This window comes from Sorex araneus, chromosome 9 (genome assembly GCF_027595985.1).
Source record: "Sorex araneus isolate mSorAra2 chromosome 9, mSorAra2.pri, whole genome shotgun sequence".
NCBI classification, from domain to species: domain Eukaryota; kingdom Metazoa; phylum Chordata; class Mammalia; order Eulipotyphla; family Soricidae; genus Sorex; species Sorex araneus.
Window position 1 is genome coordinate 10,000,313 of NC_073310.1, and position 12,995 is coordinate 10,013,307.

At 52.2% G+C, this 12,995-nt stretch overlaps 1 protein-coding gene across 1 annotated transcript in view; it reads left to right on the plus strand.

Annotated features, from left to right (window-relative positions):
- Nucleotides 1–12,410, plus strand: part of TMEM233 (transmembrane protein 233) — a 36,991-nt gene extending 24,581 nt beyond the window's left edge. The window contains exons 2-3 of the mRNA XM_055146578.1: nt 4,921–5,057; nt 12,059–12,410. Coding sequence (XP_055002553.1) covers nt 4,921–5,057; nt 12,059–12,065 — 144 coding nt within the window. The 3' untranslated portion in view covers nt 12,066–12,410. The remainder of the gene's footprint in view (nt 1–4,920; nt 5,058–12,058) is intronic.
- The last annotated feature ends 585 nt before the right edge of the window (nt 12,411–12,995 follow it).

The following is a 12,995-nucleotide window of genomic DNA, read 5'->3' on the forward strand; positions in this document are numbered from 1 at the left end:
CAAGAGTATCCCGCCCGCACGGCAGAGTCTGGCAAGGTACCCGTGGCATATTCTCTATGCCAAAAACAGTAACAACAAGTCTCACAATGAGACGTTACTGGTGCCCGCTCGAGCAAATCGATGAACAACGGGATAACAGTACAGTGCAACAGTACAATACAGTATATTTATTTAAAATATGTAAGCCAGAGGCTGGAGAGATAGTACAGTGGGTAGGGCTCTTGTCTTGCATATGACTGACCAGGGTTCGATCCCCGGAATTACATATGGCTCCCTGTACACCACCAGTATTGATCCCTGAGTGCAGAGGCAGGAGAAATCCCTGAGCACTGCCAGGTGTGGCCCCCAAAACAAAAAATAAACAAACAAAAAAAATAAAATACGTAAGCCAGGGCCAGAGAGAGCCCAGGACTGCAATATTTGTCTTTCCTGTCGGCATACCAGGTTCAATCCCTTGCCCCACATGATCCCCTAAACACTGTACCTGGAGGAGCCCCCAAGCATCACCAGGTATAGCCCAACACCCCACCAAGCCCACCAAACACCTAAGCCATCCCCTATTCCTTTCTAGCTCTTCTACAACAGATAGGATAATTTGCTTTCTATGTTCTTCAAAGAAAAAAATTGCAAACGGTGCATTCATCAAAGGAAGACAAGCAAACATTTCTGCCATTTCAGTGTGTTAACACCGTCCAGGGAGCCCTTAGAATGTGATCCCAATGAGAACTGGAAGTAAACAACTATAATAATAACAAACAGAATCATTCCCCGCAGGGAACAGGGGTGTGGCTTCACGGGTCAGCGTAGGATTCACACCCGTGCCGTCCTGGGTCGGACCCTCGGCCACCACTCATAAAATAATGACATTACTATCATTAGCATAGTAGCATGGCAGGAGAATCATAAATTGCTATGGCCACACATTGGGGAAAGGAGAAATTCCTTCTTCCTGCTCCTTGTAGATCTTCATCCTCAAGTCCAAAACTCCAGCCAGTGAAGTTTGTCAGAAAGAAATACGAGGGGCCGGAGTGATAGCACAGCGGATAGGGCATTTGCCTTGCATGCGGCCGACCCGGGTTCGATCCCCGGCATCCCATATGGTCCCCCAAGCACTGCCAGGAGTAATTCCTGAGTGCAAAGCCAGGAGTAACCCCTGAGCATCGCTGGGTGTGACCCAAAAAGCAAAAAATAAATAAATAAATAAAAATAGAAAGAAATACGAATGTTCTCTGAGTTCTAAAGCACTCCACTCCCATCTCTCTCCCCGCCATACTCATCCTGAGCCTGGGGACTCGCCCACGGGCAGCTCCAGGAGCCAAAGGAGGAAAGAGACTCATGAGAAGAGTCGCAGAGGGACTAGAGCTATAGCACAGCGGGGAGGGTGTTTGCCTTGCACGCGGCCAACTGGGTTTGATCCCCGGAATCCCATAGGGTCCCCCAAGCACCCCCAGGAGTAATTCCTGAGTGCAGAGCCAGGAGGAACCCCTGAGCATCTCCGGGTGTGACCCAAAAAGCAAAAATTAAAAAGAGTCACGGAGGGGCCGGAGCGATAGCACAGCAGGTAGGGCGTTTGCCTTGCACGAGGCCGACCTAGGTTCGATCCCCAGCATCCCATATGGTCCCCTGAGCACTGCCAGGAGTGATTCCTGAGTGCAGAGCCAGGAGTAACCCCTGAGCATCGCTGGGTATGACCCAAAAAGCAAAAAAAAAAAAGTCGTGGAGAAGATGGCATTGCAGGGGAGATCACTGTTCTCATCAAGTTGACCACTGACCACTGACTGGCCTCAAGGTGTCCTCCGAGAAGCCCACAGGGAGGAGCACCTCATCCAAGATGGCCGGCACCAAGGGATGATGGTTAGGCAGCTTCCCCCAGGTGTTCCACCTAAATCTCCCTCAGCCAGCTCATGAGCTTGGCTCTGTTGACCTAGAACAAACACCTTCAGTGGCCCCAGGATGTGCCCCCATCCCACAGTGCTCGAGAGCAACGCACCCACAGAGACCGCCCTTCAGGAGGGCTCAGAGTGTCTCTTTCCAACTCTGCCACTAAGAATGGGAAGCAGAGTTTCATCCCGACAGCTGGAGGTTGACGATGTTTAGGGGAAGTTTCGTTTTTCCCCCTTTTTCCCGCAATACGAGCCTATTACTATGACACATCTCGGAACCGGGTTGACGAGACAGAACAGCCGGATAATGATCTGCATGGGACGGTCTGAGTCGCCATCACTGTCAACTGGAGTATGAGCTTATGATTTGGAGTTCTGAGAGTCTGACTTTGTGAAGTTTCTCAAAACTTTATACCTGGAGGGCTAGGGAGGTGGCACGGGGGCTAAGGCTTTTGACCCCAATTTGACGCCCAGCACCACACCGGGTTCCCTGAGCACCTCTGGGAATGATCCCTGAGCACAGAGTCAGGAGTAAGCCCTGAGCACTGCTGGGGGTGGGAGGTGTAGGATAATAACATAGCCTCTGATAGTTTAGGTTGATTGGGTTACTCCCATTACAGTGCTCCCATTCCTCTGTGTTTATTTGCAGCTTCTTTCTTAGTGTTCTGTTGACTTGTAAATATTGTTTTTCTCTTCTCCTTGAGTCCTTTGCATAGTTTATTCAGAGCCACGTCCTTTTTGTATGGACACAGGAAGACTGTAGCAAATGCTATGCTTTTGTAACCTGGGAGTCATTTGACTCTGCATGATATTTTCCTCCTGGGCATCTCTTCTCTCAACCTAAGCCTCAGCTGCCCTTACTTCCTAGCACCCCCAAAAGCAGGGTCCCGACGAGGGACGGGACGGACCCAGGGCAAGCGGTGAGTTGTGTGCTACCCTGGCATCGAGATGGGCCTGGCCAAAGTGCCTGATGCTTAACTATAAGAGCTTGGATCATGACAGGGAGGGAGGGGAAACACACTTCCTATGGAAAGCATTCATTCCAGTGCTATCCAAGCAAAGTTCCTCAGTCTGGGTCTTTTAGCACTCGGCTCCCGCTAGGGACAGAATCTGACCAACTGTTAATTCCAAAAAGGAGCCCAGAAGATGCTGCTGTAGCCCGGGGGTCGTGGCTTGAGAGGATGAACAAGACAGAACAAGGTTTGCAAATCACAACAAACGCTGGCACCGATGGAGCAGGGACTGTGCACTGGCCCAGCACTGGCTGCTTGGCACAAATGAGCTCAGTGACTCCTTTGGTGCAGAGACAGTCCTGCACTGAAGTTCATGCTTTGCACCCCCACCCCGCCCGCCGGTTCAGTCCCCGGCCCACCATGATCCTCCGTGCACTCACCAGTTTAAAGACGAGTCCACTGAGGCTGAGAACACGTGGCACTTGCTTGCTCTGGTTCTCATAGCTGTTCACACGTCTGGACTCTGCTCTCCGTGCTCACTCACGCCCTCCTGCACGTCCTTCAGCTGAGTCTTCAGGGAGTGAGATGAGCAGGGCATTAAGGAGAGTTGCCTGAATTGAAACTGCTCCATCCCGAGAAGCGTTGGGAAAACACTTGTAGCAACTACCCCTAAACTCTCTCGACAGAGAAATGGGTGGGGGAAATGCAATCAGCACAGAAATGGTACCATATGCAGTCGCCCTAAGAAGGAAAATTCTGGAGCCCCTGAGGGAGCTGGGCAGTCAGGGGCTCAGACTCTGTGTGGGTCAGTACCAGAGTTTGAAGTCCAGCATCACATCGCTCCCGGCCAGATGTGGCCCCAGAGGTTCCGATGCCCCATACCTCACCCTCAGCCCTGGCATTGAACCGTCTAGCCTCGCTGACTGAGTGTCACTGGCGAGGTCTCCAGGCACTCTGGACACTGCTTGGAAGAACGAAAAAAATCAAATGTGTTTTGGAAAAAAAATATTGGGCCTGTGGCAGGAGTGATAGTATAACAGGTTAGGCACTTGTCTTGCACACAATCAACTGGGTTCAATCCCCGGCACCCCGCATGGTGCCCTGAGCACTGCTGGGTGTGGCCTCCAAACCAGAAAACACTAAAGAAATAATAAATACAATTTAAAATTATGGCTTAGGAGCTAGCTCAAAGGGTTAATATGCAGACTTTGTATCCCATAGGGTTCCCTAAAACAGTGCCAAGAATGATTCCCAAGCACAGAGCCAGGAGTAAGCCCTAAATACAGCCGGGGGCGGGGGGAAGGAAAGAAAGAAGGAAGGAAGGAAAGGAGGAAGGAAGGAAGGAAGGAAGGAAGGAAGGAAGGAAGGAAGGAAGGAAGGAAGGAAGGAAGGAAGGAAGGAAGGAAGGGAGGGAGGGAGGGAGGGAGGGAGGGAGGGAGGGAAAGAGGGAGAGAGGGAGGGAGGAAGGAAAGGAAGGAAGGAAGGAAGGAAGGAAGGAAGGAAGGAAGGAAGGAAGGAAGGAAGGAAGGTAGGAAGGAAGGAAGGAAGGAAGGAAGGAAGGAAGGAAGGAAGGAAGGAAGGAAGGAAGGAAGGAAGGAAGGAAGGAAAGAGAGAAGGAAGGAAGGAGGAAGGAAGAAAAGAGGGAAGGAAGGAAGGAAGGAAGGAAGGAAGGAAGGAAGGAAGGAAGGAAGGAAGGAAGGAAGGAAGGAAGGAAGGAAGGAAGGAAGGAAGGAAGGAAGGAAGGAGGGAGGGAGGGAGGGAGGGAGGGAGGGAGGGAGGGAGGGAGGGAGGGAAGGAAGGAAGGAAGGAAGGAAGGAAGGAAGGAAGGAAGGAAGGAAGGAAGGAAGGAGGGAAGGAAGGAAGGAAGGAGGGAGGGAGGGAAAGGAGAGAGGGAGGGAGGAAGGGAGGGAGAGGGGGAGGGAGGGAGGGAGGGAGGGAGGGAGGGAGGGAGGTGAAATTCACCTGGGAGGTCAGGGAATGCTTCCAGGAGGAGGTGACAACCATGTTGCCTCCTCAGAGGAGCTGAGAAGCGTCTGTCTTTGTGAGTTTTCTGTCATGGCCAGCTCTTCCCTTGTGCCCTCCAGTCTCTGAACAGCTACAACAACGGCGACGTGGAGGGCTCCAGGCAGCTGGGGCGGAACGCCAAGTGGATCGCCATCGCCTCCATCATTATCGGCCTCTTCATCATCGGCGTTTCTTGTGTAGTTCACTTCGCACGGAAGTAAGTTGACTCTTGAATCCCTCCTGAATGTAAATGCACTTTTTAATAATTTTTTTATTAGCGAATCACTGTGAGGTACAGTTACAGACTCACAAACTCCCGTGCTTGCGTTTCAGTCATACAATGATCGCGTACCCCTCCCTCCACCAGTGCCCATTCTCCACCACCAGTGATGCCAGCATCCCTCCCACCACCCCCATCCCGTCCCCCCAACCCCATCCTGCCTCTCTCTCTCCTTTTGGGTGTGTGCTTTTTCAATAGAGGTATTGAGTGGCCATCGTGTTCGGTCTATAGTCTACTTTCAGCATGCATGTCCCCTCCGAAGTGGGCTCTCCTAGCACCCTTTACTTGGTGGTCCCTTCTCTCACTGAGCTGCCTTTTCCCCCAGCATGTGAGTCCAGCTTCCAAGCCATGGGGCAATCTGTAAATGCATTTTTTAAACGGTGCTCATCTTTGGCAATATCCAAAGACTTCTTCCCACTGAGCTACACTCTGGCCCCAAGAATCTGGTTTTTGTTGTTGTTGTTTTTGTTTTGTGTTGTTGTGTTGTGTTTAGGGCCACACCCAGCAATGCTGAGGAATTACTCCTGGCTCTGGGCCTACACTCAGGGATCACTCCTGGCAGGCTCCAGGGACCAACCATATGAGATTCCGGGGATCAAACCCAGGTGGCCAAGTGCCATGCAAATGCCCCATCCACTGTGCTATCACTCTGGCCCCCAAGAATCCGTTTATTTTTTATGGTCACACTCTGGCAACAAACAACCCTCAAAAAAAAAAAAAAAAGAGTTTCAGGGTTTTTCTTTACTATTTAGCCTGGGCTCTGCAGGGCCCCTGGAGATCTGAAGCTCTTCCATATTGGCACTCTATCTAGAACGGCATAACTTTCTGATAAAGGACCTGAGAGTGAATATTCAAGGCCTCGGTCACCTTTCCAGTACAAATATTTAACACCGATGGGGCTGGAGCGATAGCACAGCGGGTAGGGCGTTTGCCTTGCACGCGGCCGACCCGGGTTCTAATCCCAGCATCCCATATGGTCCCCTGAGCACCACCAGGGGTAATTCCTGAGTGAAGAGCCAGGAGTAACTCCTGTGCATCGCCGGGTGTGACCCAAAAACCAAAAAAAAAAAAAATTTAACACCGCCCCTGTTCAGAGAAGCAGCCATGGACATTATGGAAGTAAGGGGCATGCCTGTGTTCCAAAAAACTTGATTTACAAAAACAGGCATTTGGCCCCCCACCCCGTAGGCCATAATCTTCCAACATCCAGAACATGATGCGTCCCCAGACTAGGGCAAAGAGAGAGGAAGGTTAGAGCATCCACCAGGGGTTTTCCAAGAGGGACAAATGTCACATAAGGTCATAATTACTGGCTAAAATTGGTCACGTGGCTGCCTCTAAATGTAGGAGATTACAAGCAATGGGATCAAAAACAGGGTATTTAGGGCTCTTGCTTCCTCTGCCTCCCCATCTGATCTGATCAATGATTCTCTATACTAATTAGCATCCTAATAACACAGCTGTTCTCAGAGGAAGGGGCAAACATCTTTATTTCCCATGAGTTCTCCTCTCGCCAAGAGATGTATGATGGGGCTGGAGCGATAGCACAGCGGGGAGGGCGTTTGCCTTGCAGTGACCAACCCAGGTTCGATTCCCAGCATCCCATAGGGTCCCCTGAGCACCACCAGGAGTAATTCCTGAGTGCAGAGCCAGGAGTAACCTCTGTGCATCGCCGGGAGTGACCCAAAAAGAAAGAGAGAAAAGTATAAGCAATGTTGGTGTTTCTTTCTGGACTGGGGCACGTTTCTTCTGATTCCCCTAACCAGCTAAGAGGGTCATCAGTGGAATCAATGGCCGTCCTTAGGAACCAATGACATGATCCATCAGAGGTTTTATTTTCTTTGTTTGGGGCCACACCCAGCGATGTTCAGGGCTTACTCCTGATTCTGTGCTCCGGGATCACTGCTTGTGGGCTGAGGGGGACCCTATGTGGTGCTGGGGACCAACTCTAGGTTGGCCGCGTGCAGGGCAAGCACCTAACTGCTGTGCCACCACGAAGTTCCCATCCCCCTGAGGTTTGGCAAGGGCCAAGGTGAACTGACGGGCAACCAAGTAACACTCCTGGGTCTGCGCCTGGCTCACTGCGGACCTCCTGGCAGGACCAAGGAGGACCCCTCTAACTGTGTGGCTTCTCCACCTCCCTCCACCTGAGTTCTGTCTCTGCTCTGTTTCATGAAGGCATCGCGGGGGCAGGGGGAAGAGGAGCAGGGAAGGGGTCGCCCTTCAGCCTGCCACATCAGCCCCCAACCTTGGCATCCAAGAAAGTAATGGCTGTCATCACGGTCACCTTCCCATCAGATAGGCCGGGTCTAGGGTCCCTGGTGGGCGGCTGGATGGAGGAGGGGGAGGCCAAGCCAGGAAGCATCACAAGAGACGGCTTCAGCCCAAGGGAGGAGAAAGGGGAGTCTCCATCCATGAGGCCGTCTGATGGGGTGGGGCTGCACCGGAAGAGACCGTTGGAGCACAGACACGAGTTCACAGGTCTTCTGAGGAGGGTGCCACGTGCCGTGTGCACGAAGGCACGGCAGGGTGTAGGATGGGTGGCACAGGGTTTACTCCCAGCGTCCCGAGCTCCCTCTCCCTCTCATCCTCACGGAGACCTCGGCCACTTGCCAAAGCTCCCTCAAACCTCCGTTTCTCCCACCGGAAAAGGGGGTTTGAACAGTTCCTCTTGATAAAGCTCTCCTGGAAGGAGAGTGAAGACCTACAGCTGTTGACCTACTGGTAGCCGGGGCCGGCTCCTTCATGTGACGCCTCTTCCCCTCCCCTCCCTGCCCCCAACTGCCTCCCATTTGCCAGGGCTGCTATTTCCGGTGTTGTCAACAGGACAGGGCAGGGGCTCGGAATTTCAGACGCTGCCGGATTGAGTCTGAGGCTTCGGAATCATGAGCCTGCTCCAAGGACAGCGAGCCAGGGGGAGGAGGCCAAGGCTTGGCGTAGTGCCCTGGGGACTCAAGAGAAGACACAGAGCCCAGATCAGTATTGCAGCTGAGTGGGCTGGATGAACAGCTGACGAGGGGGCACCAGCACACGCCTATCCAGGAGCCAAAGCTCGCTGCATCCTCACCATGAACCCCTGAGGTTGCCACGATCATCCCCATACTGCAGATGAGGAAACTGAGGCTGGGAGATTTACCTAATCCCTAGATTGTGCTATGGGCAGGATGGAAACCAGGCATAATCTGGCTCTGGAGCCTGGAAAACTGGCATTTGGGCCATCCCCGGTGGTGCTCAGGGATGATTCCTGGCTCTGCACTCGGGGATCACTCCTGGTGGGCTCAGGGACCCTATTATGGAGTACTGGGGATTGAATGGGGGTCGGCCATGGGCAAGGCAGGCACCCTACCTGCTGGACCAGCCCTCCAGCCCCAGCCCTGGGGAAGCTTTGAAGAAGCTGACACTCAAGTCTCACCTCAAAGGATCCTCACCTGTGCTAAGTCGGAAGTGGGGCCCAAGAGTCTGCACTTTTCCAGTTCCCTTCACCCAGCCCAGGGCTGGAACGCAGAATATGCCTGGTTAAGGCCCGGCCCCTCCCCTCCCTGCCAACCCCAAGGGGAAGAAGGTGGGACTAGAGGCCACTTGTGAACAGAGAGGCCCGTTTCCACTGATATCTGCACACTCATCGCCTCCGTGGGTTCTGTCTAAGGCATTGCCAAGAAGTGGGGTCGGGTGACCCACGAGGAGAGAAGGTAGGCGTGGACGCGCCTTGACGACAACCCCAAAGACTGTAGGGAAAATCAGTCTCTACAAGCCCCCAAACCTGGAGAACTCCTTGCAGACGTGAATGTTCTGAATTAAAAAAAAAAAAATCCATAGCAAACAAATGCCTTTGAAAGAATGTAAAGTCCTACCTGTAGAAGAAATGATCTCTTGTCCTTATCCAGAAAACTCTAGCTGGTCTGCTCGGCCCGGCAAAAGCCTAGAACCCCATCGAGTTTCCTTTCTTAGAAAAGACTCAGATCCTGGCCATCTCCCTGAGTTCACAGAAACGGCTCATTCATAGAAATTTTTGGGATATCTAGGGGGAGTGGTACCTCGGCAGTGGTACCACAGTGGGGAGGGCGCTTATCTTATAGGCAACCTTCTGGGGTTCAACCCCTGGCACCACGTGGGGTCCCCCAGCACCATCTCTGAGCCCAGAGCCGGAGTGAGCCTGGATGCAGCCCAAAACCAAACTAGAAAAAAAAAAAAAATAGAGGGGGGAGGGGGGAGGGACTGGAGCAAGAGTACAGTGGGGAGGGCATTGGCCTTGCATGCAGCCAATCCTAATTCAATCCCCAGCATCCCATGGGCATCCCTTGGGCATCCAATGGGCTGACGTGCATACATCGCAGGAAGGATGGGCCAAGTTCTGCCCTTGACCACACACACACACACACACACACACACACACACACACACACACTCGCACACTTTTCAATGATCTTTTTCCCTCTACTGGAATGAAATCAATTCAACCAATCTTCAGTTCTCTTATCTATGAAGATCAAAACGAAGATCAAAGTATTTCTACCTTGGCACCAGAGGAATCAGTAGAGGAGTTAAGACACTTGCCTTGTAGGCAGCTGACTCCAATTTAATCTGCAGGACTGTTCAATCCCCCCCCACACACACACACACCACTGCCCCAGGCACCACCATGAGCATCCTCGGGCACAGAAATAGCCTCTGAGTCCCATCAGGTGTGGCCTAATCCCCTCCCCACGCAAACACAAAAAGAGTTTCTCACAAGTTGCTGCTACACGGAGGGACTGGAGAGGATCACGCGGAGTGAAGTTATTCAGAGGGAGAGAGACCGACACGGATTGATCTCTGTCTACGCGGGATATAAGGAGACAGAACAGTGGGATAGCGAATGCCCAATTGCAGTGTCTACAGTGGAGGGATTCATTAACATTCCAGATTCCTAAACAGAAACATTCCTGAGGCATTTGGTTGCACCTAAATCATGTGGACTTTGGGGCATGCGCCACAGGTAAATAAAAGATGTCTGGGGTACAGGAGGTAGTGCATTCGCCTCACATGCCACTTTCCCGCATTCAGCTGGGAGAAGAAGGGGGCGCTGGACGTGGGAAAGTGAACCCCTAGCAGTAGTGCTATAAGCCACGCTGTGAAGACTTACAAAAAAGAAAAAATTCCAGGGCCAGAGCGATAGCACAGCGGATAGGGCGTTTGCCTTGCACGCGGCCGACCCGGGTTCGATCCCCGGCATCCCATATGGTCCCCCGAGCACTGCCAGGAGTAATTCCTGAGTGCAGAACCAGGAGTAACCCCTGAGCATCGCTGGGTGTGACCCAAAAAGCAAAAAAAAAAAAAAAAAAGAAAAAGTTCCTCCCCAGAGGCAGGTGGGTGGGCGGGGCCAAACGGGAGGCTTGGGGGGAAATTGGTGGAGAAAAGTGGGCACTGACTGGTGAAGGGATTGGTGTTGAAACATTGCACGCCTGAAACGCAATCGTGAATAACTTTGTGATCTCATGGTGACTGTAGCACTGTATCACTGTCAGCCCATTGCTCGCTGATTTGCTCTAGCGGGCACCAGTAACGTCTCCATTGTGAGACTTGTTACTGTCTTTGGCATATCGAATATGCAGCGGGGAGCTTGCCAGGCTCTGCCATGTGGGCGGGATGCTCTCAGCAGCTTGCCAGGCTCTCCGAGAGGGACGGAGGAATCAACCCGGGTTGGCTGAGGCAAGGCAAACGCCCTACTCGCTGTGCTATCACTCCAGCATAGTGACTATATATTTTTTTTAATTTTTAAAGAGTTTCTGTCTTGTAAGAACAAAATTGTGTGAAGCAGGGCGATCAGTACAGAAACTGATGGGAAAATGTCATCCATAGTATATATAGTAGCATCTGGCTTTGAAACACTTACTGAATGGGGCCAGAGCGATGGCACAGCGGGTAGGGTGTTTGCCTTGCACGCAGCAGGCAAACAAACCTGGGTTCGTTCCCTGGCATTGCATAGGATTCTCTGAGCACCTCCGGAGTAATTCCTGAGCACAGAGCCAGGAGTAACCCCTGAGCACCGCCGGTGTGACCTGAAAAAAAAAAGAGAGAGAGAGAAACATTTACTGATAAGTTACAGATACATACATGAACACACATGCAAATTTCTAAGCGCACGTGCATAGATTTAAATGCAGAAAAAAGGTATGTCCGATGCTCACAATGCCACAGACCCCGTGAAGGAGGAAATGAGACCCATAAACATCCATGAGGCATTTGGCTGCACTTAAATCATTTGGGGGCTGGAGCGATAGCACAGCGGGTAGGGCATTTGCCTTGCATGCAGCTGACCTGGGTTCGGTTCCTCCGCCCCTCTCGAAGAGCCCGGCAAGCTACTTACTGAGAGTCCCCTGAACAATGCCAGAAGTAATTCCTGAGTGCAGAGCCAGGAGTAACCCCTGAGCATAGCCAGGTGTGATCCAAAAAGCAATATATATATGGAATGGGCTGGAGCGACAGCACAGCGGCAGGGAGTTTGCCTTGCACGCTGCCGACCTGGGTTCGATTCCTCTGCCCCTCTCGGAGAGCAAAAACAGAAACAACAAGTCTCACAATGGAGACGCTACTGGTGCCCGCTCGAGCAAATTGCTGATCAACGGGATGACAGTGATACCGTGACAGTGATCTGGGAATAGTCCTGGACAACCCAGCCCCACTGGGGAACTCTCTCTCTCACACACCACACACACATACACACACAAAAATATATATATATATATATATTCACAACTTTATCCCTAAACCGACAACCTCCTGCCACACTCTGGCTCCGTGTCCCAGTCATCACCAAATGAAACGTTTCTGAAAAAGAAGCCAAAGCGCCTGGCTACCTGTTCACCAGAAAGCAGGCCGTGAGAGAAGGGAGGCCGGGGCGGGGTGCCAAGGCAGGGGCAACTGTCCAGTGACCTCTCACTGTCTGTCTGTCTCCCCAGGTCCTGAGAGCGGGCAGCGGCCGAGCACGGAGGACGGCTGCGGCGTCCACAGCTCCTGCCCGGAGATGCTGACGGGACGAAGCCGGCTCCGGAAGGCGAGACCGCGAGGCCGTTTCCTCCAGGCCTCGCCAGAGGCAGGGCCCCCGGCCAATGAACTCAAAATGCAAAAGTCCAAGATTTCGGAAAGCCCAACAGCCCAGCCCAGCAGCCAGGCATTGTTTGTTTTCCATGCTTCGTTTTGTTTTTTTTGTTTTTTAAGAAAAGAAAAGAAAAATCTCAGAACACTATTGAAAGTCTACGCCCGTGTTCCACAGAGTCCACGGGTCGACTAAGGCTCTGTGGCTTTTCTTCTCCAGAAGAAAATCCTGTATGTTTCATGTTGGGGGAGTTCCAGATTGGGGGGTGGAGGGGGGGCCCAGGACGAGGAGGTTTTAGGAAGAACCAGAAACTCTGGTGTTCGCAAGATGGGCACAGATTTCTGCGGCCCGTTTGACGTCAGCTCCCAGGGTTGAATCTGAGCGTTTGCCTGCCACGTGTTTATAGCTACTGATGCTTCATCCCGGGGTCCACTGACCTGTTCCAGGCCCAAAGGAAGGAGCTCTCAGACTTTTCCCTCAAGCCTAGGCCCCTCGCTGGGGTGCCAGGGCTCAACCAGGCTCCCACTCACATTGTATTCAGACTCTGAGAAGGGCCCTAGGGGCCAAATTTAGGTACCTCGAGGCACCTCCTCCCCGTCCCAGATCTAGGAATAAACTGGCTGTGTCCATGGGATTTGTCTCCCTCCAACGCTCTCCTTTCTTTGTCTTTTTATACTTTTTTTTTTTTTTTAGCAAGTCTCAGATTAGATCCTTGATTTTCCTTGGTGCCGCCTGGAAAGTCCACGTTGTTTCCTGCTCGAGGTAAACCCATAAGATGGAAAGGTGCCGGTCTGCTCAGG